Source organism: Scatophagus argus, chromosome 7, assembly GCF_020382885.2.
Source record: "Scatophagus argus isolate fScaArg1 chromosome 7, fScaArg1.pri, whole genome shotgun sequence".
NCBI lineage: Eukaryota > Metazoa > Chordata > Actinopteri > Scatophagidae > Scatophagus > Scatophagus argus.
In genome coordinates, this window is record NC_058499.1 from 3,610,091 (window position 1) to 3,637,562 (window position 27,472).

At 41.4% G+C, this 27,472-nt stretch overlaps 2 protein-coding genes across 4 annotated transcripts in view; both read left to right on the forward strand.

The window, feature by feature from the left end:
- Positions 1 to 105: 105 nt before the first annotated feature.
- On the forward strand, positions 106 to 25,935 carry borcs5 (BLOC-1 related complex subunit 5). Of its 2 annotated transcripts, XR_006843952.1 has the most exons (5): positions 106 to 723; positions 1,292 to 1,435; positions 2,159 to 2,316; positions 2,666 to 2,970; positions 25,849 to 25,935. XR_006843952.1 is itself a non-coding variant. In XM_046395497.1 (4 exons), the coding sequence occupies exons 1-4, from the start codon at positions 666 to 668 to the stop codon at positions 2,897 to 2,899; spliced, it is 594 nt and encodes a 197-aa protein (XP_046251453.1). In that variant the 5' UTR covers positions 106 to 665; the 3' UTR covers positions 2,900 to 4,053. The 2 variants fall into 2 exon arrangements, 1 of the variants encoding a protein (XP_046251453.1); XM_046395497.1 differs by lacking the exon at positions 25,849 to 25,935 and having other exon boundaries at positions 2,666 to 4,053.
- The window catches only part of LOC124062595 (alpha-1,3-mannosyl-glycoprotein 4-beta-N-acetylglucosaminyltransferase C-like), a 49,440-nt gene continuing 24,897 nt past the window's right edge, over positions 2,930 to 27,472 (forward strand). The window contains exons 1-2 of one of the 2 annotated variants that reach the window (XM_046395494.1): positions 2,930 to 2,970; positions 25,849 to 25,934. The gene's annotated coding sequence lies outside the window, so the exon portion shown is untranslated. Of the gene's footprint in view, positions 2,971 to 21,660; positions 21,819 to 25,848; positions 25,935 to 27,472 lie in introns of those variants that run through there. The other variant, XM_046395493.1, reaches the window with a different exon arrangement.

A 27,472-nucleotide genomic window follows, 5' to 3' on the forward strand; every position in this document is an offset into this window, starting at 1 on the left:
TGGCTACACGGGCACAATTACACTAAAAATGTATCCCTTTGAGGCCACGTTTCCCACATCATTAATCCGTTTCATAGTTTGAGTGTCCTCATTTTTAGTGCAAGTACTGTTAATAACTAGTTTATTAAACTAATTTAGTTTTTACAACAGCAGGATAAACAGAAGTGGAGGTCTTCTGATCTCGCCTCTTGCTTATGTTAGACCGCACTATCAGTAGGGGGCGGTAACGAGCTGACGGAATACTGGTGGGAACAACCCCGTGATCAGTATTTACGGAAGTGTCGCGATGAGGTGTAGTGACAGTACTGAGTCATTTCTGTAGTATCTAATGTTGATATTAGAATAGACCAACTAACAAATTACGTGCGTTATCACGTTTCTGTCGAGATAGCAGTCGAGGCTTAGTTTGAAACGACCGTCTGGTAGCCTGTTAGCTCGTAAACAAACAGGAACGTCTGATACTTGGCTAATTCGGTTAGCTTTTACTCGGCTAAATTTGCAGAACTAACAAGGTCGGTGCTAATTTTTGTTTCCCTTCGCGTGGACATGCTTGTGTGGTTGTCAGTTTGGATGTCTGTGGACGGTTTACCCGTTAACGTTATATAAAGTCTTATGGGACCGTTGACAAAAGCTGAGTGCTAGCTAGCTAACGAAACGTTGGCACCATGGGAGCCGAGCAGAGCGGAGATGCGGAGCACAAACACTCCGACTACAGTTCATCGGGTGAGTGTTAGTGCCTGCTGTGGTGATTTTCTAATTTTGTTGTTTTGTATTTCTTCATAGTAGTAACCCAAAATAACGTTAGCATTTATGTTACAGCAGGTATCCTCTTCATAGGCGTCATTCACCTCAAGCAACTGTAGCAACACCTTAATGCAAAGCTACCATCCCGTTCATGTCCTGCACTTAAACACTACACCGTCTATCAGCAGCAACATTCAGTAAAATTCATAGAATACTGATAACCCATTTTGTTAGTTGAGCATGCTTTCATATGAAATATCTAATGTAGCTCTTGCATACATCCATCAAAAAAAGCATAGTCTATTAATGTGCAATGTTTCTCTCTGAGATGGAAGCGTTGAACCATACTTCCTAAAATAACCAATGAAAATTCTTAAGATTTTTACAGAAGTACAGTAGTTGTGTATTTAGAAGGCACAGATGGATTTAGTCTAAAATATTGGCTCAAAGCAATGTTTCAGATGTTTAGAAAAGTGTTTTAGCAGAGGTCTCCCATCACTTGATTCAAGCTCTTTATTGTTTTTGACTGAATTTTTGTCGTTGCCAGTGGTGCCGTCTCCAGCAAAGCAGAAGGCAAAGATGGATGATATTGTGGTCGTGGCCCAGGGGACTCAGTCAATGCGAAATATCCACAATGACCCGGATGTCATAAAACTGCAAGAAATACCCACATTTCAGCCACTGTTGAAAGGTAACTCTCAAGTCTCCCAGCTGCTGATATGGATCTTGATTGCATCTTTAAGAGATATTTCATAAAGACCAACAGTTGCACCTACATGAATGGGTAGGTGCAAGTATGTGTATTTGTAAGGAATAAGACCACAAATTTGGGGCACCATTTCAGTTGCACCTACATGAATGTGTATTTGTAAAGAATAAGACCACAAATTGGGGCACCATTTCAGTCTTATGCAGAGCATGCACATATCTAAGAATAACCTCTACTAGTGTTAGATTAAGATATGGAAAACTGGAAACAGAAGCCAGAGAAAATATATTCACACTGTACTGAATGATCTCTGTAGTGCTGACATCAGACAAAGATGTTTTTGAGGTTGACATGTTGCTTTGTTAAATGAGATTTATTAGGAGCAATCAGTAGAGTGAACAGATCTGACTTCTCTCAGTTTAGCTTAAAGGAAGATACTGTGTGTTTCACCTATTTACAGCCAATCCCCAGCAGTCTATTTTCAAGTTCTGTGCAATGAAGCTAATATTGCTGCAACCCATTAGCACTGTGTTAGAAAGTGGATAATGAGCCAAGTTCCTGTGTAGGCACACTCCTGAAATAGCAGAAGCGGTAGATCTGTCAGGTCCCGTACAAAGCTAATTACAATAATTACCAAGTTCTGCACTGTTGTCAAGTGTTACTCTGTTCCGACATGTCCATGGAAGTCATTTGTGCTCTCCACAGGAGTGCTGAGTGGTCAGACATCACCCAGCAGTGTGTGTCTGGAAAGGCTGGATGCTGCCCAGGTTCTGCAGCTCTGCATCCGATACCAGGACCACCTACACCAGTGTGCTGAGGCTGTGGCCTTCGACCAGAACGCCCTCGTCAAGAGGATCAAAGAGGTAAGAATTAACTACTAGTAATGATTCGTATATCGACAGAGAATCAGTTTACGTGGCAATTTGCCAAACTGACAAATGTGCAAGACTTCAGACTCTTAAGTTATGACGACCTCATTTTTATTACATAAAAATCTTTTTAATGTTTTTGCTTATTTCATAAAGCCCTTGAAAAATGCCCAAACTATTGTGTGTACTGTACATTTTGTATTTTTTCCCCAGTTTATAATGATATTCATTTTTAGTGTTGAAGCAGAATTTTATAAGTCTTCTAAGCTATTTTCCTCTAGTTTACTTCGAGATGATTGAAAGTGTCATCAAAACTCTCTCTAACTCGCCTGTTTCCTTCTAGATGGACTTGTCAGTGGAAACCTTGTTCAGCATAATGCAGGAGCGCCAGAAGCGCTATGCCAAGTATGCTGAGCAGATCCAGAAAGTCAACGAGATGTCCATGATCCTGAGACGCATCCAGATGGGCATCGACCAGACGGTGCCGCTGATGGAGCGTCTCAACAACATGCTGCCCGAGAGCGAGCGCCTGGAGCCCTTCAGTATGAGGCCTGATGGGGATTCTGCCACCAAGTAGCCTCCTTAAAGCCCACACAGCTGCTTCTTACCCAAGTGTCCATCCAGTCCTCTGTCCACGAGGAAGTGCAGGTCTGTCCAGCTGTAGGGATATCAAGTCTTTACATGGGTCTTAATCCGGTTAAGTTTTTGTTTTCATAGCAGAAGTAGAACTGAGGTATAAACGTATGAGACTGCTCTGGTCAGGTCTTCAGGTCACAATCAGTTCTTGTTATTATTTTTACTAAATGCAGCAAGTTTCATGCAGCGTTGTTCTTACTTATCTCATCTACTGAGCACACACACACTCATACCTGAGTTTAATCACAACTTTGTGTCTCTGCCCACTGAGCAGCTCTACATGAGCAATCACCAGCTTAATAAGTGCTGTGATCAAATGCACCCCAGCTGCAGAGAGCCTAGGGGTTATTACTTCTACCCTCTCTGCAGGGAGACTCAAATGACTGTGAGCGACACAAAAGTATCTCAATATTCTGCAGCCCTGAAGGTTTGCGCATGCTTCCTGAAATATCAGAGCTCATCAAGAACTGGCAGTGGATTGATTTTGGATCTTGCACTCAATATTGCAAATATTTGTTGCCTGTGATTATGATATTCATCTCGCTCCCGCGCCATATGCCTCGCTCACTGTTTGGAGCTTCCTTCCACGAACTGTCTGTATGCAGATCGACAGATTTTAATTCTCTGAACAGTGTCGTCGTCCCATTTTGGGATATTATGATGAAGAGATTCGTGGAGAGGACCAAGATGGATATTTGACTTTGGATTACACAAGCCACGTGCAAGTACTGTACGTTGAAATTAAATGAAATTTGTCTTCGTGGACAGAAGATGATTTCAATACTCTCAGAAACTTGCGGACTTCAGTTTTGTGATGATAGAACTTTAATTTATTTTGATATATTTGCTGTAGCAGTTCTGTCAAGCCTGTTTGCATGCAAATGAGCGAAGAAAGCGAAACAGAGGACTGAGCCGAGACCCCGGTGCTCATTGGCTCAGAAGATGGTTGCAGAGGTGGACAGGAAACATTCTAACAAGTTGTCCTTTTTCAGATCACTGAGCTGCAGCTTTATGTTGTCTGATATCCGATTGTCACGTGAACCAAAGACTCGCAAGTCCTCAGAGCTGTTGAATAAAAGAGTGTCACCTCTGAAAGACTTGATCTTATCTTGTTTCTCTTTAAGAAAACTGATCAATTTAGCTTCACTTTTAACGTGTGTTTTCCGCTTTAAGTTTAAAGGACCAGTTCACCTAAATAAGAAAGGAACCTCTCTGCTCTGGAAGTATCTATCTGTGCAGATAGTTTTTGTTTTGCCTGTCCAGGTCTCAACAAACTTGAATTTTCTGATCCACAAAACACCATGTTAGCAATTTTAATGTAAACTATTCATAATAGAAAAGTAACCAGGACATACTTTAGTTTTTTAATTTGGGCCAACACAAACATCTTTACTACCTAATCATTGGTCAGTTGTGGCATTAAACAAAATAATATTAACTTTTAAAGAGAGTAAAATGGTTATCATTCCACAGCATTTCTCAATGGCCTTGTATAATTTCTCTAGGTGGCGCCAGAGTTAACACAGTCTGAGGCTTCTTGACACACACATTTTAAGGTTAAAAATAGTGCTGTTTCGGAGGGTATGTGAGAACTGCTGTCCTGAAGGGCCCTTGGGCAGCATTGCTGTCAAGAATTGAACCTTAAAATACAATATAAAACAGTCTTCAGTCGCCTAACAGGCCAATCTGTTTTAATTTCTGTTACTTCAACTAGAGCTTCAGGAAGCCTCGTCTCAATCTGAGAATGTGATTTTATTTACGCTGGCCATAAAGAGCAACTGACAGCTGTTTTAATAGTTGATTAGTTGTTTCAGCTGCTTTAATGCAAAATTGCCAAGTATTTGTTGCTTCCACCTTCTTCTTAAATTATGAGAATTTGCTGCTTGTCTTTGTTATATATGATTATAACTGAAATGTGTTTCAATTTTGGACCGTTGGCCTGACAAACCAACATCTTGGTGTTCAGCACTTTTCTATTTTGTTAGGCCAGTACTCCAACATCCTCAGGCTAAATGGTTTGTTAATGCTTTTACAGACTGAGTTTTACTGAGAATTCCCTCCTCCTGCTTCTGTTAATTATGATGCCACAACAGCCTGGAGGCTCGGTGTATCGCCTGAACAAAACATGTACCAAACTCGGAGACCAAATCAGAATTAGGCATTAAAGTGTTTTGCCTTGCTAATATAGAGTGGCTCCTCTCTGGGCTGAGTGCTGTTTTTTCCCCATGAGTCTGTGCAGTCTGATTAGAATGGTGTACTTTGTTGAATTTTTCATTGGTTCTATCTATCTATCTATCTATCTGTCTGTCTGTCTATCTGTCTATTCATAAACACACCAAACTCAGTTACACCTACAAAAGGACTGTCCTCCTGCTGGCTTGCTTTGAGGCACATAATTAGCAGGGTTTGTTGACATAAGGGACACAAGGCAGAGACAAGTTTACTCTTGAATTTAAAGCAGAAGTGCTTTGATATATTATGGCCTTTCATGTGTAAATTAAAATGGGTGAAAAATGTCTTAAATGGCCTTGGGGCTGTTGTTTGAACATTGGAAGAGAAATGGAAATTGTCATTGCATTCTGTGGCGAGCAGGTGTAAAAGTTCCTGTGAGTCTTTGTAATGAAGAATAGCTCAGAAACGCTTAGAGCGGGATATCAATGCTGTGAGATGGTACAATACGATCTGCCACCAGGAAATTCATTCTCTGAAATGAAAGAGAAATCCAATTTCCCATGTATACTTCTCATTTGAATATAAATCAAAAGCTGGTTTGCTCCCTTTTTCCTTCTTGTTTTGCCCACTCAGTATTGGAAACATGAAAGTGCGTCCTGGCTTCCTTATCCCTGTCATCTTTAGAGTGAAACTCAAACCAGCACTGGTTGTTTTGGCCGTGATAAGAGTGGAATTTAGAGTTTCCAGACAACACGTCACTGAAATGTGAAAAACATTTTGTATAGTTATGTTTCACTTTTATAATTCAGATGATAAATATTACTTTTCAGTCTGTCTGTGTGAAAAGAAAATATCACTCATAGTGTGAATTTCAAGTCGCTTGGATTTGTGACAGAAAATCAGCAGTTATTTTTATAATCAATGAATCATTAGTTATTCTTTGGGCAAAATGCCAGATATTCTCCATTTCCAGTTGCTCATTTGTTAATTTTAAATATTTTATTGGCATCACATCTCTGACTTGAAAACAAAGCAAACAAGCAATCAATTGAAACGCATGGTTTCCCTGAATAAAATCATGTGTTTCACAGGGTTTCAGGATTGTTGGAAGCGTTTGGGATAATGCAAGTACACAACAAAATAGACAGCAAAGCTATAGACACATCACAAAAGCAGAAAGCAGCAAACTCAGATGTCAATGTCGTATACCTTAAGCCTAATTTTTCCCAAATCTTTCTCACCATTGCTGTACATCCACATCCCTTTCTCCTCTGAGCTTGTTAAAACCATTTGGCCCAGGACTGTTGCACCAATGAGAAGCTTGAGGAAAGGCGAGAGGCGTCCCTTAGATGATTGCCTGTATCGACTGTATTGACTTTCATCCTGTAAAATTACCCAGCACTGCTTTTTTATTTGACACTCAGTCACCCTCAGTGATAGATGCCCGGTGGAGCCTCCCTCTTGAGCCCCGGCCAAACATTATCCCTCTCACTGAGGGCATGAATTCTACCTCACACCAGATCTATCAGGGGATGTCTAATAAAGCACTTTGTTGCTTCATTGCACAGTGGTGGTCTCAAGGACACGGAGCGGCTACAGCGGACCAGGAGTGACGTGTCCTTCCAAAGAAATGTCACAGCTGTAGACTTCAGGAGGGCAACAGTCTATCAACTGTCTGCCCGTTAGAACATCTGAAATGAATAAATTCAGTCAGATGCTCTTTGGCCTCTTCATCCCATGTATAGTTTAAAGAGAAATATTCAGTCCAGTTCTTGCTTCAGTTCTTCACTTCAACACCTTGGCTGCTGGGTGATGAAAATGTCCCTTATTATTTAGTTTGGTTTTTTAAATTTACACTTGTGCAAAGAAATAGTATGTTCTTTATAATCTCTTACAGGGCCATTTGAAGAGTGAACAATTTTTAAAGCAAACCTTTAAACCTCTGCTTATCAGACAGAATAGCTTTAGAACCTCTCTCTCTCACACACACACCTTTCTGACAACAGATTCGGGGAGTTGTGTCTGACCATTTCTGTAACTTTCAGAAAGCAGCAATCCGACATTTCCACCCACGTCTCGCCTTGATTTGTCAACTGTGTGGAGGTGAGAGAGGAGCAAAGACTTGAATTTCTGTCTAGCCATCTTTATTGACTCTTGACGCAAGGATTTCTTCCATTAACAATGTGAACAACAGAGTTCAATGTCATGAATACCTGCAGGGAAATATGTGCCATTATCCCCATTTTTAAACAGTGTCTTGTTCCCAGCTGTCGATACCATCTTTTCTCTCCACCTTTGAGTGTGACTGTTCAATCAGGCATGAACACTTTTGATTGCTTGGATAGCACATCATATGAACCACTTCGTTTCTAGTCAGTGACCAGCTATCAAATGCTCCAAACACTTTTCTTCTTTTTGAAAAGAAGTATGCACTTTGATACCTAATAGACATGACCATAGATACATGACACAACTTATAATTGCTTATGAGTCACTGAGCCTTTCAAGGATGCCCCTTTCATATCCAGTCGTGATACTGTCACCTGTCAGCAGTCAATCTGTTTACCTGTGGAATGTCCCACACAGGTGTTTTCCTTCTGCTGCTTCCTCAATCTTTTGTTGCCCCTGTCCCAATCTTTTTGAAACATGTTAATGACGTCTGTGTCAGACATTTGTTGTTCCAAGTTGATATTTTCACCTTTGACTTCTGCTCCGGTGTTCCCACTCAGAAGATTATTTGATCATTTGTCAAATGAAGACTGTGAGATGGTGTTGAAAGCTTAGAAAACTTGTCAGGGGACCTTTGAACTAAAATTCTTTGTACTCTAAGAACTGCAAAACACCAAGTTACACTTAAGGTATACAGTACACGGATATAAATACTGGTACATCTAATCTTTGAGTAAACTTTTCAGCATTTGCGTGTCACCTTTCAGAGTGACATATTTAGCTACCAGTCAGGTGTCCAGGTAACAACAGGCATGATTAAGTCGCTTTGCCATCGTGGATTTGGGCAGAAACTGTGGGCAGCAGAAAACATTTAAAGCAATAGATGTCATTACAATGAAACTTTTTGTCCAGAATATTTTTGTAGAAATGTTGAAATAATGACATCAACACTTAAATTAAACAGAAACTACAAAAGCATGTTTACACCTGAAACAAAAGTAAGTTGGGTTCACATACTTTCAAAAGTATTGAATTTTGTGCTTTACATACTAGCATTTTTCCTAGTTAGAAGCCTAAATGTTCAGCTTTTAATTAAAGACATTAAATCTCCCTGTACCACTGCAGTATGTCTGGTTGAGTTTTAGAAACTATGATTTATGTGCCCTTGAGTATGGCACTTAGCCCCCAACTGCTGCAGCAAAGCGGCCAGCAGCACGTAATGATTGTCAGTGTGGGTATTGGCAAATGAATAATGTGTAGCACATCCTCCCCCACAGTTAACTTCCCAGTCAGTGGTGTAAATAAGAACATGTTCTGGATCAATAAAGGTTTAACAACAGTAATAAAAAGAAGAAATAAACAGGATAAGGGAATTTTACACCGGAGGTAACACTGAAATTGTTGTAGGACTCGGTTTTGATTAAACATGCTGAGAGACTCAGATGGTGATTCGCTGCCAACGGGGCTGTTGCCATGAAGTCTGAGTGACAGCATCATGTCTCATATGAAACAGCCTGTAGCCAAACAAACAGCAGCTCGTTATGGCATCGGTGTGGATGGCCTACCCTGAACGGAAGAGGGGTGACATTGGCTCATAATGTGGGTGGAGGGGAGGGGGCAGCGTGGTGCCATAAATTGCTTAATGTTTCTTCACGTCTCAGCAGCCACAATGTCAACTCAAAGGTGTGTGAACTCTGGATGCAATGGCTTTTGAGTGTATGAGCTACGCTGGGTCAGGCACCGTCCACTTTTAAACTAATGAGCATACTAGTTTAAGGAATTCGGTACCCAACGGTACCTTTTTCAGTATCTTCTGTGTAATAACAACATCAAGAATCACCACCATTGATGAAAACCATCAGAGCAGCTGGAGAAACTGTTTTTGTTCTGCCCCGTCTGGATAATTGGACAGAAAAGAAGAAGCTGATCTATTATCAGTAAATTATTGGACTAAATAAGAAAATATTAATAACAAACAGTAGAGGGCAACACTATGCCACAACAGCATGTAGACTTATCCAAAGAAGAAGAAACAACGGCGGTGAATTTTAGAGGCAGCATGTTTGCATGCAGATGCAAGTGCAGGAGCTGATGTGTAGACGTCCACGGATTGGGCAAAACTTTTGTGCCTGTCTCAGGGAATTATGAATTTATTTCATGAAAGTACAGAAAGGAGGAGAGACTGGAGGGAAATGGCAGAACTGGAGTTCCTTGTGAGTTCGAGACCAGTTAGCAGTTGAGCCGAACACAAACACACAAAGTCAGAACATAAGTTTCCAGCTTGTCTCTGTAATCCTACACTGACTGTTTGCACTGAATAAACTCCAGGTGGTGCGGTTTGTTGGAATAATGCGAAATGGAAATTTGATTTGCTTTCATTCTGAACAAACCTTAAAATTGTTCATTACTTATTGAGTAAAACTCAATAATGAGGTAGAATACAGAGTGGGACAAGAAATAATGAATGTTACCAACAGGGAAGATGGTGCACACTTTCCAACATTCACTAGTTCCTACTTTCACTCTTTCCACATACCTGGCCAGTCACTGCGTAAAGCGGACATGATTGTTGGATTGAACGTTTAGTGAAATTCATTCAAGTCCTTTCAGCTCCACTGTTGGAAAGGTGGTTTTCAGACAAGCACTTAGTTGAAGCCACATTGTGGTCTTTACACTATGAAAATGTGGTTTAAAAGACACAGCATTTGGCTGTGTGTGCTGAAAGGTTTCCTCCGAACAGACCATGTTTTTCATCCATAATTCATAGAAGAGTCGAGGAAACCCGGAGAGACAGAAGCCACGTCCATCACTGCTCTGTTATGTGAGCGAGTCAGACAAGCCGCTGGGAGTTCGGCTTTCTCTCAGCTTACTGCTGCTTATTGTGGGACTTTTTCATTCAGGTCCCCAAGCTCTGATGTTTTGCTTTTCTGACGTGATATCCGTTGCTTCCAAAATGTGGCCTTTTGTTTTCAGCTTGTTTTTTTCCTCGTACTTTTCGTCTTGGATTGGATGCTGCACATGTGGACAGTATACATAAAATATTCATCATGATCGTCAGTGCTATACACAACCAGAAAACCCAATTATCCTTTAGTGAATAAAACAGAAAGATACCGATACTGGTTATTAGTGATCATGGCGAGCGAATCATGTTGCTGAAGTTGTATGGATTGCTATCATGTGTTTGTTATGGTTTTAGGCAGAAATAACACAGTAGGCCTAAGTGTTTTATGATGCAATGTTTGTAGTACAGCAGTGATGCATTACAAACAATGGCATTAGACACCCGCTGTTCATTATGGCTTCATTTAAAAGGGAACACATGTATTGCTTCATATCTAACAATAACAAGTAGGATGAATTCATTATTTGCTGTTATTCATATGCAAATGGATTTATGCTCTACAGCGATGCCCTCCTCTTCAGTCTCCACTGTGCTTGGTGCTCCTGCATTGTGTGTGTGTGTGTGCTTGAGTATAAAAAAACAACCCATCATCACATCCTATATCAATTATGTTGAGTGGTCTCTTCACATTGATTACCAGATAAGAGGCTGAGCCACATGCTTTGTTCCAGGAAAACAGTGTGGGCAGACGGGTTGGTTTATGTTGGTGAAAAGACTCTGGAGGACCCTGAAGGTTTGATCAGAGCAGAACTTGGTGAACGTGTTGGGCCTGAAGTGAAATGTCCTGTGTGTGTTTGGCTGTTTTCTAAATGTGGACAAACCAACAGTGAACTTATCTTATCACAGAGTATAATGTGTGCATCCGGCCTGTTATGACTCATTCCTCTGTGACATGGAGCTCCATTGTTGTCCAGAATGGACTAAAAACTTGCTGCTGGCAATACCCTTCAGAGCCACACACGTTTATCAGTAAATACAGTCTCTACTCCTGTTTGAGTAACATTTGCAGTAAAGTGCAGTGTGTGATTTGACTTTGTAGAGAAGTTCATTGTAAGACAAGTTCATTGTCTGTAGTATGTTGGAGCTATTTTCTTGCTAAAAAATTGTTAGGTTTTTTCCTACTATTTTTTTCTATTTAAAAATGTTTTCCCAATATATATTTCTGATGGATTCATTCTAAATCTACTTGGATCTACGTGCAACATTACGTCAACCCAGTCAGGGTTTCTGGAAACAAAATCACATCTCAGAAAATGGTGGGCAGTATTAGAGGTCAGAAGTATGTGATTTGTGGCGCAAAAGCTAAAACACAAAGCTACAGATGGAACATAAAACGCATAAAAGCAAATCAGGATGTGGCAGTAGGACATGTTGCGCTTAAATTCATCAGCAGCCAGATTGAGTTTGTCTTTTATCTTTTCACTTTATGAGGAAAGCCTCAAATAAATGAGTCACTCGACGAGGAGACAGCCGGCATTATGGTTAGAAAACATGATATTTTTCTATTTGTTTAAGGTTATTACACTGGAGTCAAGTATGACTGGAGTGTCAGATGCTGGAAGAGCACCAAGCTTGATGCTCCACAAGCATTGTGAACTATCTTTAAAGCTACAATGCAGCTTTGCCTGCTATTCATGTATTGTTCCTCGTCAGGCTCAGAGACTGCAGCGGCCTTTTGGTGTTTAAATCACACTGCTAGGAATTCACACAGTCAGACTGAGGCTAAAAATGGTGCAGGTTGCATATGATGTTAGAGATTGTTAAATTTAGACGCAGGTTTGGTGTGTTAGAGGTGAGATATACAACATTCACTGTTACTAGATGCCTCGCTGGAACACCAGCACCCCAAAGCAAAATAAAATGTCTTTATCCACGCCCAGGAAGCATCCTAATCAGCTGTCCAAAACGCCTCAACTGGCTCCTTTCAGCACGAAGGAGAAGAGGCTCCGGATGTCTGAGCTCCTCACTGCATCTCTAAGGCTGAGCCCGGCCTCCCTTCAGAGGAAGCTCATTTCGGCCCCTTGTGTTCGTGACCTCACTCAGTAGAATCAAAAAACCAAAGCGAAAGCAGCATGTGAACGCACACACACACTGCTCATGAAACTCAGCTCAAACTGTAAAACTAAGCAGTGCTGATCAATTATTGACTCAAGATTTCATTTCCTGCCTCAAATGTTCGCAGAAATATATTTTAAAGCTCTTCTGTCTGCCTGAGCCCACGGAGACGTTCTCATATTGCCTGACATCCAAAACCTAAGGGCATTCAATGAACATGATATAAATCTGATAAATAGCTTGATAGATTAGTTAAATAGTTAATCCATAATAAAAAATTTGCAGAATATTGATGTTGACTGACTTATCAGCATTAAAACCAATAAATCTGTCTCCCTGCTGTGTATCAAGTTTAACCTGAGGTTCCTACCTGAAGGTTTCGACACTTTGCTTGACCCTTGCTATTAACATCTATTAAAGATGTTTTGAATTCCTCACTGAATAATTAATCTCATTTCAGAAAATCTGACCCTGAGATTCGGGCCGGTCCTCCACGTCTCGCCCACGCCACAGCCTTTCATCCCCTTCCAGCATAAGTTCACTGAATATTTAGTCACACTGGCAGTTCTTGTAACCTTTCAAATGATCAGTTATGAAATATTCAGACCTCCGTCTCTGTGGGGACGGAGCGGCAACGCAGCAGGAGCTTTGACGGCTGATTGGGCGACAGAGTTTCCCTTCAGCTCGCTGCAGCTCTGCATTTACCTTTTACACTGACAAGGCTGACATTAATAGATACCCTTCACGCCTTTCAAGCATGCAATTATAGTGCAGGCAGGTAGAAAGTACAGCAATTAGCAGTTTAGAGGGGGGAGCGTTGTAACAGAGTGAACTGTTATCCATTACCTGTAATAAAAGTAACATGCACACAGTTGGGAGCTTGAAATTACAGGGCTCTATCTGACCTTTTAATCAGAAAGTCATTCATGAGGTTTGGATATCAGTTTGTGCTTTTCTGATATTTATATCTCTGAAGAAATAAAATCCATACAGCGGCTCAGAACTGCTGTTAAGACAACAAATGTAGCGTTAGCGATCTATAATTCAGCATACAAACAGCAGTTTAATGGGGCACGTTTTGAGAAAAGCATTTATAAATTCAAAGCAAGTTCTTTGAAATGTTTTTAACCCACTTCAGCCCCTGAAGCAGAACTTCAGTATCAATACACAGAAATTTTTATCAGCCTTGAAACTGGTTTAGATCAGATCAGATCATACAATGCTGAGTGAAAAAAGTCAAGTTTGAAATAATCAAAGTGTAAACCAATAGTTCCAAAACTTTCGCTTTGTGGCTATTCAGAAGTACTGCCACAGTTTCTACAATTTATGTCTGCCATCAGCCTAAGAGTGATGTTTTGAATTGTGAAAACTATCCATTAATTCACAGTGCAGCAAACGCATGAAATTTAAATATGTTTTTTGTTGTCTTTAATATCCTCTCAAACCCTCCGACTTATCTTGTGACTCGTGTAAACGAAGCCACCAGCCAGTCGATACCTTCTGAACTTTCTGAGTCACAGAAGCTGCATGCAAAGATTCTAGCATTTTCAGTTCATCCTTAGAAACAAGACAATCTTGAGACAGCTAAATGTCTTCTTTTCCTCCTCATCCACATCATATGTTTATATACCAGAATTACTCTTTAAGTCCGGACTCTCTTGAAGTTCCTCATTTGCTCTTATGCTGTTTGTCTGGTGTTTTGAGAGAAATACAGGAGCCTTTGGTCACATTTTTAACCTCTTTTGTCTCAGGGGAAAACAGTTTTTAGTTTTGCTTTTGTTCTCTTTCACGGTGTTTGCTAGTTTATCAAATCGATTTTGTGCATGGATAATAAATTAGTCGCAGTGACGTTAGAAGACGGTAGGATGTCCTGACTTGTCGCACTTGTTTACACACAGTAAGTTTCATCTGGCTCAGGTCATGTTAAACCCTTCACAGCAACGTGGTAAAGGATCCGTGTGTGCCTCAGATGTGCCCCAGTTGTCAAGTCTAAGGAGCAGGGTTGTGTAATTTGCTTTGACATATTTGCTCTTGCGCTCTCATTACGCCATCACGTTTGTTTGTCATGGCTGTAGTGTCTTGTATGCTCATGCAGGTTGGGCAGACTTGTAGCACGTTGAAGATGTCGTGACTTCTACATAAATGAGCAGGTTGCATTCAGACACGAGACTGACGTGCTTCGTTTGCCATCAGATGAACAGAAGGGGGTGAATATCTGGTGTGGTTTTGATACTGATGTTGCTCATGTACAACGACCTCCTAAAATTTGTTTGTACTTTGTGTTTCACAGACTTCCTACGCTGTTTGTGGGTTGCTTTTGTTGTACCAGTAGTCGAGAGCTTTGGCTGTTAGCTGACGTTGGAAAGAGGAAGCAAGCAGTGAGGTTGCCAGCATTTTGAATGACATCTCTGTGTGTTTTAGATGCCAAAGCACCTCTTGGATCCAAAAAGTAACTCATTCATATTCTCGTTCATTCATTTATCCGCTCACTCATTCCTGCGAGCTTGTCTGGAGGGAGAATGGTTGGGATATCTGCTGTGCCATTGTCCACACACATCATCCATCAGGATGATTCACTTGTCTTCCTCTTCCTCCTCCTCATCTGCAGCACTGCTGAACTGTGTCGGCTGCTCCACCTCCATGACACCATGTCCTTGTTTACTTTTTGTGCCAGTCTTTCAGACTACACCCTGTTTTACATTCTTAGCATGAAATATTTAATCTCATTATCTTCTATTCAGAGGCAGCCGTTTGATGATTGCTCATACTTCCCCCGAGTGACATAATCCATCATAGCTGTGTCAGCTTTGTCGTGTTTTTTTTTTTTTTTGTTTGTTTACTTCTTTGTTGATGAGCGTTTTCATAATCAGCACCACATTTTGTTCCCTTTCAATCACCTGTCACCCATATGAAGAATCAGCAGACTCCATCAGGAAGTAAGTTATTCTCGCAGGCCCAAGCCAGCTGTGCCTACATGTACCAGAATGCATTGCAAGCTGCTGCGTGTTAATCAAAGTTACACAGCATTGCCAAGCAAGTGGTTTCCTGCATTTCAATCAGGTCTTTTTCAGACTTAGCTTTGTTGTTACCTTCAGGGCATATCTACCATGTAAATTTACATACAGCTGCAACACATCCATCCTCAAGCTACAGCCTTTTTTGGTAAAACACGTAACGCAAAGTCAACCGTCTGATTCATGACACGGTCAGATTGTATGAGTAGAGGAAGATTTTGGTGTTGGTTCTTGCAGCCAACAAAACAGAAACTGGTGGGCTCAGTCCCCACTGGCCATATCCTCTTTCATGCCTCCAGTAAAACGGTGCATACGGTAAAATGCATCCTTGATCATATCATCCTCATTCATATTTTGGCATATTTTGATGGTTGGGAACGTAGCTAGTTTACCAGCAAAGAGAAGAAGTTTTGTCATGTATCGTGGCCACTCTGAGGCCCAGAGTCGAAATCAAAAGGGAAACATCCCGTAACATCGCCGATGTTGGAAGAGCAACACATTTTGCTGCAGGAGAACTCGGCTTTCTCGGTCAATATGACACACACTGAGGAATTTATAGCTTTAATTGACCTCATTTACCACCAACACTGATTTGACATCCATGAGAAAACGTGACAAATTTTTCATTTAGAAACTCACTTGTCACATCCTTTGTTTTATTTAAGCTGTCTTTGTTAGCTGCAGCATTGGTGAAAAATGTCTAAATATGACTAATAAAATGCAGTACATTGTGAATCAGTTTGGGGTGATGATAATCCAGACGCAGTGAATCACGAATGTAAATGTATTTTAACGGCCCGATGTCCCTGCAGCTGCCTCTCCAGACAGATCTCTGTGTGTTTCAGGGCCTCGGTCTGAATTCTAATTCTTCACCCAAAAATCAAACCAAACATCCTACACAAAAGCGCCAACTCTACTGTCACAACGATAAATAATCGAGACAGATGAATAATTACGGCAAGGGGAATCAATTCCAATTCAAAGTTTTCTGACAAGCGAATGGATGGAGTTCGAGTTCGACCGCGGTGGTGATGTAAACTGCTGCCGGCCGCCGGAGATGAAGGAAAGTTCTCAACGCTGCCTCTATGATCCACTACATTCCCTCTGTGATTGGAAATCTGATGATGTATGGAGGAGATGAGGGAAAGTATTGACTTTTTTACCTCGCACAATCATCACTCTCGTTGCATACCTCAAGGTCCCGCATTAATCATTCATTGCATCAGGAATTAATGCTATTTTCAGAGGTGGAAGACGTACTCAGATCCTTCACTTAACAAAAACCAGACTTTAAAAATGCTCCAGTAAGTCCTGCATTAAAAGTACATCAGTATTTTGCACTAGATGTACTTGAAGTATTATATTACATAATATAAAATACAGGTGTAAGTACTCATCTGCAAAAAATAACCTATGTAACTGATTAATTCATTTATGTTACATTAGTAGATGTTAACACTGATGCAACAATGTGTAAGCAAATTAACAGCTGAACAGTCAAGGCCAAGTTAGTTTTAGTTTTAGGTTAGTTAGTTTTTCGAGCCCCCTCTGGAGATGAATCTGAGGGATGGAGGGATGATTACTGCGGTCGAACTGAAGAAAAATGTTCTGCTGTATGAAACTAAATTAATTTTTTTTTAGACTGTTCTCTACTTTCTGCTTTTTTATGAAGTGTTTTTAAAGTGCTTTAAAATGAAGCCACATTTCCCTTCGGTGGAGATACATGTGAACTCATCGTAAACTTGACAAAGAGCCTCGCCCAGACACACAGTTTTACGCTTTATTTCTTTAAGAGTGTGTTGTGTTTGACATGCGTCACTGAAAAGTAACTTGTAACTCCAGCTGTCAGATAAATGTTGTGAAGTAAAAAGTATAAAGTCGCATGAAATAGAAATTCCAGTGTAAAGTATAAGTACTTCAGAATTATACTTCAGCACAGTACATGTTCAGACTGGGAACAAACTGCTGTGGAAGCTCTTGGATCAGACAAAAACTTTACAAACAGATCAGAGTTTTTGTCGCTTGCGTGTTGCAGCCGTTACTCATTCTCTATGTGCGAGGCTTGCCGTGCACCAAGTTGTCATAGTTATAACTTTGTTTGGCAGCAAAATATGATAAGATCTTCTCTTTAATGCGTTCCAGATGGAGGAAATAGTAATTTGCATCCGTTATCAGTGAGACAAGATGAGGCTGAGGCTTGAGAAAATTCAATCTCTTTCTCTCTCCCCTCGCCCTCCTCCCTCCATTCCTGCATTTGTGATGATCCAAAGTGTCATCTGTCAACCTCTCACATGCTCTCAGAGGAACTTGGACTTTTAAAACAGTTAATTAAGACTTGTTCTGACACGTTCAGTGTTGATTTCTCAGACAGGAAATCCATATTCATATTTCAGAGAGAAGAAGGTCATGCTGTGCAACGCCAAGAGAGTAGTCACCCGTAGATGTCTTTGAGCAGGACTTTGCATCGCCTCATCAATTTTTAATTGATTTATTCATCTATTCATGAGTTAGCTTAGCTTGTCTCCAGAGCACACATGAATATCTAGAGTACACACCAGGCCCCTGATGTGTAATTGTATTCGCTAGTTGTATTAATAGTCAGATGGCTGTCACTCATCATCATGGCTGCTAATGGTTCCAGGTTGTTTTCTGCCCAGAGAAGCTGACAAAGAACTTTTGCCCTTAATGAAGTCACTCCCAAGAGAAGACTGTTGAAATTAGAATTAACAGCTAAGTTCCCAAGACAAAATACAGCAAATAATTGTCTTTAGCAGGTGTGTGGTGAATATTGAGGCATTGATGGGTCTGCTGGGCACTGAAGCCTGTTTTCTGTTTGAGTGGACTGAACATTGACAGTTGCTTTAGGCTCCTGATATAATCACCATGTTGACACTCACAGTGATGTTGATACCAAGCAGCACTGCCTAAATAACAGTTATTATTATTATTATTTGTTCCCTAAAGGAACACTTCACCCAAAAATGAAAATTCATAGTCTTTATCAACTCGCCGCAATGCCGATGGAAGGTCGGGTGAAGTTTGTATGGAGCTTTGCAACAAAACAGCATTGTAGCATTTTCCAAACAACTGAAGCAGCTGGAGACTTGACTTGTTTTAAAATGAACACAAACAAGTGAAAACAAACATGAAACGGCTCCCCACAGCTCGTCTAGTGTAATCCAAGTCACCAGAATCTCTGAGATCCCAAACTGATTTGAAATTATTTATTGACTTTTTAAAACTGAAATCTTCATTGCAGACTCTATGTTCACCTTGTGTTATCAGTTACTGTCATAACCACAGATTATGTGAGTACAGGCGTAGCTCTCTGTAGAACAACATCAGCTCTCTCTGTTGTGTGAGAGCTTCAGGGTAGCAAGTAAAAACGGAGGTATGCAGAAACTGCATGTCCTCGTTGACCTTGTTTAGTTTTCCTCATTGGTGTGTAGAAGCTCATGCATTCACCTCAGACAGGGTGAACGCTAACACTTTTAGCTTACCGGCTGCAGTGCAGATTTCATCTTGAAAATGGGTGTAAATAAGTTCTTTTCAAATCAGTTTGGGATTTTCATTTTTGGTTGAACTGCATCTTGTACATGTTGCATTGCAAAGGTAACCGATTTTGTCATTGAATTTTTCTTTAATTTTGAGGAGAACACATATTAGTCATCATTTCCATAAATGTGCCATTGTGGGCAAGGTGTTATGAAACCAGTGTAAAAATATAATCAGACCACACTGTTAACAAACTGACAATATTGAAACTAGGTTACTAATTTTAAGTTATGGAACTTTAAGATTTTTATTTCACTTCAAAAACATATCATTCTAACATAGGACTATGACTGTTTCTATAACAAGGTCATATTTTTAAAACCCAATAAAATCGCTCTGGTGCCATCAGTTGAAGGGTTCTGACTAATGTCAGTTGTGTTAAAAGGCCATTAAAAGGTGTTGCACATTTCAGCCCATTAACTACAAATTGCATTCACTCTACATAATCAGTAACTTTTTCATACCTTTGTTCACTGGTTTTCATCACTGCCATTTCAACTCATTTCACAAACATATGAAAATCAACTAGCAGTGAACTAAATGTGCTTTAGACACATAATCCATTTCAGTGAGTGCTTATCAGCTTTATTTTTAGTCAGAGCACCACCTGCAGGGTCTTTGTGCGGTGGCTGCAAGACGGCAGCATCTACACCTTCGTGTGACTTATCATCCGGGTTTGATTTTCTGGAAGCCCGTGAATGCAATGGGTTTCTGCAGGTGACTCAAATATTAAGATGCTAGCGTGTCCTTGAATGAATCACAATTTTCAAGTGGGTCAGAGCTACAAGAAAATATTGTACTAAAGTTGACTGATTGTTTTTGATTGTCATTGAACAATCAAGCTAATTGTAAGAGTCTGCAGGTAATTTTTCTGAGTGCTGGAAATTAATAGAAACAAGTGGCTGCTTAGAAGGTAGGAAATAAATCTGAGAACACAAGGTATTCTTTGAGAAAGCACTGTGAGTGCATGCATGCAGGTAATAAATGTACAGCACCACCAGCACTATCTTTCCCCCAGACATCATTCATCTCTGGAGCTGACTGTGCTTTTAGGAGGATGAAAAAAATATTAATCACCAAAATCACACACATCAAGTGCTAGAAGTCACAAATGATTTTACAATAATGTTTCATTACGACATCTACAAACATTTGTTAGAGCACCAGCTTCCCGACAGTTAGTTTTATATCTGATTTATCACTTTTATTTTCAGACAAAAAATAGAAAGTTGGTAAAATCCTGCCCACCGTCCATGAAGTTCTGCATGTTGAACCTTCCCATCGGTGCATTAATGGATCTTAGGATGGACAGAGAGTCATGTAAAACCCACAAATAGAAACTAACCAGAAGGACAATAAGACGATTACGAGGGACGCTGGGGTACCCAATAAGAGCAGGGCAGCCGTTCCAGGATTCCTCTTCAGTTTCCTCTTCATGTGAAAGCTGCTGTACTTGAATTAGGCTGATGCTTTCTGGAGTATTGCAAGTATTGTGATCTGAATGATTTAGGACGCTTACATCTTAAAACAGCTGCAGCGCATTTTCAGATACATAAACACAAACAACACCGAGAGCACTTCACGCCCTCAACACGAGCACATCTGCCGTTCTGCCGTTAATCTGTTTCTCATGCCGAATTAGGACGAATATCACACGAGGACACGGCAGCGTGGAGAATATATGTAATCTACATTTTAAGGGGCTTGAGGGCTAATTATAATTGCAAATTGGCAACTTGACTCCTGGCCCTCTTTCGCAGACCCAGTTTGAACTGATCATTAAAGGCTGAAAACCCGCCGTCCTCAGATCCTCTCAGTGAGGGCAGTTCAAGCTTATATTTATCATTTAGATTTCTGCTTTTATACACATGAGTGTGAGTGTAAAACATTACAAAATAACCTCAAGGTCATCTCACAAACCAATCGTCAGAATAAATGTGCTGTATGTTGAAACTTTATGTTTTCATTTTCAGTTTTATGTTGTGAGAATGGTGTGCTTAAGGTCTTTTCGGGTTAAGGTTAAAAAAAAACACTTGGTTGGGGGAAGAAAAGCATCAGGTTTGCCTTAAAATGGCTGGAAACTCTCCCGTGTCCTTGTCCACAGTTGGCAAGTCAACATCTAAATATTTCGTCGCACCTTGAAAGTCAGTTTAACATGTCAAAGACCATCGCCATGTTCAAAGAATTCAACATCAAGAGACATTTTTCAACCAAGCTCACTAACAAGAAAAGCCCTGAAACTGTCTTCCAGCTTAATTTCCAGGCAGAATAATTTTACAACCCAGTCGACCTTCCATCACCATTCGCCATTGAACGTCAGCTACATGCTGTCCTATGAGCTCGTCAAACAGAGCAAGCCTTTCTCTGGTGATTCATTTTTGTAAAAGTGTATGGTAGAGGTGGCTGGCATACTGTGCCCCGACAACAAAGGTCAGGTTGAAAATGCTGTGGTCCTTTGCCTACTTTATCTAAATCAGTATGGACCCTTGGTGAAGAAAAAAATAATGGACGTGAAAACCCTGTTTACAACAGATAAACAGGATTTTAAATTCAGCTGGCCGAGTGTGGATGTGCTCTCAGTCGTGCAGCTGTGGTGTGATGTTTTGCCTCTTTAAGGCACACAATCCAGACCGGGGGGGGTGGTGGGGAGGGTGGTGGAGGCAGAGAGAGGAAGAGAGGGAAGTGAGAGCCAATAAGAGGCAGTGGGTGCAGACACACTTCGTTTGTGACACCTTGTGGTGGAGAGTGAGGGGGTGGCAGAGATGGAGAGAGAGCGGGCCACCACTGGATAGAGAGGGAGAGAGAGAGAGGGAGAGAGAGGGAGAGAGAGAGAGGGAGCGAGGGATCAAAGCAGAGGAAGAGACGGAGGATGAGAGACAGCAGCGCTGCAGCGAGAGCGAGCGCCCTGCCTGCCTTTGCAACGAGTGTTTACTCCACTTTCCCTGAGAGCCGGTTATCTTCCCTCTGCGTGAGTCATGGAAGTGATTTAGGTGAGTGGAGCGGGAAGACGCAGACCTGTTTGTGTGTCTGCGCTGTGGGCAGGTAAGCTCTCTCTGGCTGTAATTTTCACCTCTCTCTCCTTTTAGCCACTTCTTCTTTTCTGTCTTCTGTGAGGATGAGCAAACAACTTTTGCAGAGTTTGGGTCTCTGCTCTTTCCCCAGCACACCCCTCTTAATAGACTTTAAATTTGTCCTCTCAGTGGAGGGATAGTTTGTGCTCATGCAGGCTGTACAGTGGGACCGTGTAAAGTATGTTTGTCTCTGACAGTCTGAGCAGCCTTTAGTGTCTCTGTATTGACAGGCAGCCTCAGTGGGACTCAGGGTTGGAAGAGGATGAGAGGGGGATGAGTCAAATCTCTGCTTGAGGGACCAGGAGGGGAACAGCATCAGCGATGATCATCCTGATCTATTAGGTAGCAGAGAAAGAAATAAGATAATCCTCTACAGATAAGCCCTGGCTGCTTGTCAGATTTTACACTTCTTCCTTTTTCCATTATTTGATATAAAAGTATATGCATGTGGATCCTGTTCGTGATGGAAAAACCACCTTGGCACAAGAGCCGGATCTTTCCGCAGGCATCCCGTCACCACGTCCACGCTGACTGAAGCGTGCGCTCCCTGCGTTTCGTGGGTGTAGAAGGCAGGTGATCAGAGATTTGTGGCTCAGCCCTCCTGAATGACAGCTGAGCTCTATCACAGCTTTCATCATGACTCAAACTGGTAAACTGCAGCTCAGCTTGTGACACAAATCCTCGTCCCCTCAGCGATGTGGGAATAACCTGCCTTCATCTCGTGCTTGGATTAGAGTGATTTGCTGTTGCTCTCAGTCAGCCTGGTTGTGTTTGCGTGGGGTTTGACCTATAATGGTGCCTAATGGCATCATATGTTATTTCCAAGAGGACGCTGTCAAATGGGAAGGCTGTCGCCAGCCACATCTAGTTGTAATGTGGCAGTTGTTATTAATGTTAGCTCTCCTCCTGACCCCCATCAAAACTACTACCGGCAGAGGTGCTGGACAAGAATTAATGGACCTGTTAAAACTAGAAATTACATTTATTGCGGTCTGAATTTACCGTCAGCGAGGATGTCCATCACTCCCTTTCCATAAAGGACAACTGTAGAGGATATTTCTGTCTTTGTTAGCTGGCCCACAGAACAGTCCTCAACACAGGCTTTGATTGAATATACAGAACATTAGGGTCATCTGCCTCATGTCAGCTCCTTTCCCCACACCTCTGTTATCCTGTGGCCTAAACATCCTTTTCATTGATTTGTCGGCTTGTCTTTACCTGCATCATCTGGGGTGTGATTGGTACAGATTTCAAATGAGGAATCAATGGAGGAACATGGCTTCACCTGGACTGACCTCATTCGTGCGCGTTGTGAAAAGAGATGCCCCTGACTTGTTTTTACATTCAGTTAACGGATGTTTTCTTGTTCTGTGTGAGCTACCTTGGACTTTTCAAAAACCTGAACCCCCTTTCTTCAGGTTCAAGACATCATATTAAAGTTTCAGTAAGGCAGTCGGGTGAAATAGCTCGCACACACGGATCAATAAACAGGCAGGAACAATGCGAGGGCGAAACAGTGCAGCTTGTAAACAACTTGTGCTGAGGCAGATAGGCTTACAAATCAGAGTCATTTTGTTTATGTGAAAACTTTAGAGTGAGTATAAAACTGGAGAAAAACAGATTTCACAGCATGTAGGCATAGTTGTTGTTGTTGTTTTTTTAAGGGCAAAGCAGATTTTGAGCTCAGGGGCTTGGTTTCCTGTGGACTCATCCAAAAATCTGCTCTCACACTCTGAGTAAAAACCATTTCACTCATTCACTCGTGCTCAGACCTCACGTTCTCTCCGGTCTTGTTTTGTGCTTCTGGGTGTCTCCATGTGTTTTCAGATCTGAGCTTTCAGATCTCAGCTTTCTTGCACCTGTAACCACACCCAGCAGTGATGTCACGGTGTACTGAACACACCCAGGAGTACACGTCTACCTCACTGCAGCAAGGCGAGAAAGCAAACCGCTGGAGGTCAGCAAAAACAACATCTTCAGTGGATGGTGATTTCTTTAAATATTAAAAGTGTCAAACCTGACCTGAAGCACGAGACCTTTTTACTTTTACAGTATTTCAACACGAGCACAATAATTTCCAAGGCTAATCTTAAACACAGAGTTCTTGTTGCCTAAAGTCTGGACTTTGGCGTTTGATCTCCTGCATTTTGCACACCTATCTTATCGTATCTACCTACCTTGTCTATCAGAGTCAACGAAGATATATTTTTTATTTAAGAGTATAGGATTGTGCACTGAATGCTGATCAGCTGTTTTCTTAATAAATGTCCAGACATCATTATTCAGGTCTGAGTCCTTTCATATCAGGAAATTTTCCCTCCAGCTGGCAAAACCATTAGGGACCTCCTGGTTAAGGCAGCTGAGAAGATAAATATGAGCCAACAATCAGATGTATACTTTGATTTAAAAAAAATAGTGAAGAAGCTCTTAAGAGAAAAAAAAAACGTACACATTGGAAAAATGCAGTGTGTGTTTTCTTATTTTCTTGGCCTTCGACAGTCTGTCCCCTTTTCAGCTTTCCCTTCGTCAAAATAAAGTGTGAAAAATGTGGATAGTGGGTGGACTGCCTACTTTTAAACAAGCAAGCAAAGTCCACGCGGCCATCTGCTCGCACCGCAATCCTGCTTTTAATCAAGGCTGCAGCCTCGCAAGAAACACACTCTCCCTCTCACTGCTGCAATTTAGCATCTTGTTCTAAGAGCGAACTGAACACACAGCACAACATCTTAGGTGCATCAAATCCAAGATGGAATCCAAGCAGGGCTTTGGTACCACAAACCGATGCTGCATTTGGCACGCGGGTCTGAAATTTTCCACAGATCGCTTTGTGTGTCTAATCTGGCAACAAGAAAGAGAATCACACACAAAGGAAATAATAATAATAATAATAATTACAGTAGCAAGTACAGTAGTCATACATGTATGTAAATGTACACAGATTACGGTAAAACAACCCTATTTGTATTTTTAGGGTCTCTTTGTGAAAGAAAGTGAAAGTGAAAGTGACATATTTCGTCATTGGAGGGAACTCACTCCAATGAAATTCGTGCTCTGCATTTAACCCACCCAAGTGACGTGCACACACACAGCAAACCCGGGGCAGTGGGCGACCGCGTGCAGCGCCCGGGGAGCAGTGGGGGTTAGGTACCTTGCTCAAGGGTACCTCAGCCATGGACACCGGGACGGGGAATCGAACCAGCGATCCACCAGTTACGGGTCCGACACCCTAACCGCTGATCCACGACTGCTGTGCAGCTGTTATGCTGTTCAATAAAGGAGACGTTTCTAAATTAAAATCTTCAGAGTCTGACTGGATATTTTATAGGAGAAATTAAGGAATAAAAAAATTGCGGCATCAGTGGTTTGTTTGGTCTGTTTGTTAGGTGGGTGGTGTGTGTCAGGGAACTTCCTCATGATTGCCAGGACCCAAGGTTTTCCCTGCAGAGCATTGCATCATAATTCACCTGTCAGTGGTCTTAATGTTGAGTAATTTCTAAAGCATCTTTTTCTATCTTACAGTTTTCTTCTCAGCATGTCAGACAGCACGTATGCCTGATATACTGATACTGTAAGTCTGTGATAAGCCAAATGCAGCCAAGCCAAATCAGCCAACTGATTTATTGGTCAGACTCTAATAATCGCACTGTATTAACAAAAGATTTTTGTTTTGCCTTTGAATGACAGAGAATAGACGGCACTGTTACAGCGAGGGTCGATAATGAGCCTGTTTTCTCCTTTCTGAAACACAGATGTAGTGTTTTGGAAGAGAGCTCTTTCATTGGAAGACGCTCTGTTTGTGAGTGTCTGATGCTCAAGTCTGACTGAACACGCAGCCTACTGTGTCAAATGGCCAGACAGTTCATTAGAGGGTGTGTGGGTGAAAATGCATTACAGTCCTTTGAGTTAGAAAACAAAATGCGTCGCCTTATATTGTGTTTTTCTTTTTCAGGCTGTCTCATTTTGTGATTGAGGATCCATGCGGGTCCACAGAACCTTCCCACCAACAACACACAGTCTGACCACATCAGCAGGGAGGTAAGAGCTGAAGACAACGACTGCAATTTGTTTTTCGGGACTATTTTAAACATGCTTTTTGTTCGGATTGTGATGAATGTTCTCACATGGTTGTCAAATTAGCTGTGATGGCACATTTTAACTGTTGCCACACACGTGACTCTTGTCACCAGCAGCGCTGCTTATCAGTCCATGTCATCATTTCATGTAAATGCAACAGTTTGCAGCTTTAATTGTGCGCAAAAAATCTATAAACAGCCTTTGTGTTGAAATGGTGATTTATGCATCAGAAGAACTGTGAAGGAAGAGCAAAGCATCTCAGAGTTTCTTGGAAATTTAGAGAAATCCCTAATGTTAAGTTCAGGACATTAAAGGTGGGGTAAGTTATGTGTTTTTGGCTATAGTGTAGTCAGTGAACGCTGGAGAAAGTGCCGCTGAAGCTAACAGGCTATCGTGGCAGCTGTTAGTGCTAACAACAGCCGTTACCTGTACGTGAAGACGACGACCACAACCGCAATAAAGTCATTTTTGGGTTGGATATTCGACAGAGATTCGCTTCAGAGTGAATGTCGGTCGAACACCAAACCTAAAAGTAACTTAAGTGTGGTGCTTCAGCAGCTCTGGGCTGAAGAGTTACTGCAGCTGCAGCAGCAGACTCATTCAACAGCTAACCCAGTTAGCACAAAGCTCACACCCACAGCAGTGAACAGCAGCCGTGAGCAGCCTTTTCATATCGAGGTGCATTCGTGACAGCTATTGTGTTTCTAAGGCTGCGGCAGTTCACAGAGTTGTTTCTGTATTTAGTAGGCTTAGAGAGCTCGCTGAACGTGGTGAACTCGCTGCTTCAATGTGAACGTGGCTGTGAGCGTAGTCAGACATGTTCATGTCTTTCACGTGCTTTGGAGGAAGGCCTGAAGGAAGGAGGCGGGACTTTTTCAAAATCTAACTTTACCAGCCCCATCTTGAATTTTTCCGAAGAACTTGCTTTTTCTATGTGACAGCAACTTTATTAATTTAATGAAATTGAAAAGTTTCCCGTGGTTTGGTACACTGATCTGCTGTGCAGGGACCCAAACACGTGTGCACATTAAAGATTCATCCAAACAGCTGCTCCTGGCTCAGGACAGCATGTGTTCGTGTTCCAAACTGTGTTCCTGAGCAGGAAAAATCACAGGCTTTTTTTAACTGCAGAAAACATCAGGAAAGTTTTAACGTCACTAAATGTGAATTGATCCCAAGAGTGGAAAATATGGTTTGGCTGCTGACATTTGTGCATTCTGGCCTCTTAATCCAAAACCAAACTCTGACTTACTGGTTGATCTTTATTTTAGAGACACTGCATGAAGGTGGGCTACATCTTCTGAACTGGTCTTAAAAAAATGTTGGAAAATAGTGAAATTTGCCATCGCAGCTTCCCACAGTCAAGCAATGTCTTTAAATAACAGTAATGGTACAAAACTGAGGAAGGAAAGAAAGGAGGAAACGTTAGAGAAGCCGCAGTTCAACTTTTTGCTGGATAAATGACTTCCACCATTCAACACTTAACACGCAAAATTAAT

Excerpts from the sequence above, each read along its gene's own strand:
- borcs5 (XM_046395497.1), top strand. The coding sequence starts at position 666 with ATGGGAGCCGAGCAGAGCGGAGATGCGGAGCACAAACACTCCGACTAC. Across the intron at positions 724-1,291 it reads CTCCGACTACAGTTCATCGG|TGGTGCCGTCTCCAGCAAAG; the intron begins GTGAGTGTTAGT and ends TGTCGTTGCCAG. Across the intron at positions 2,317-2,665 it reads TCGTCAAGAGGATCAAAGAG|ATGGACTTGTCAGTGGAAAC; the intron begins GTAAGAATTAAC and ends GTTTCCTTCTAG.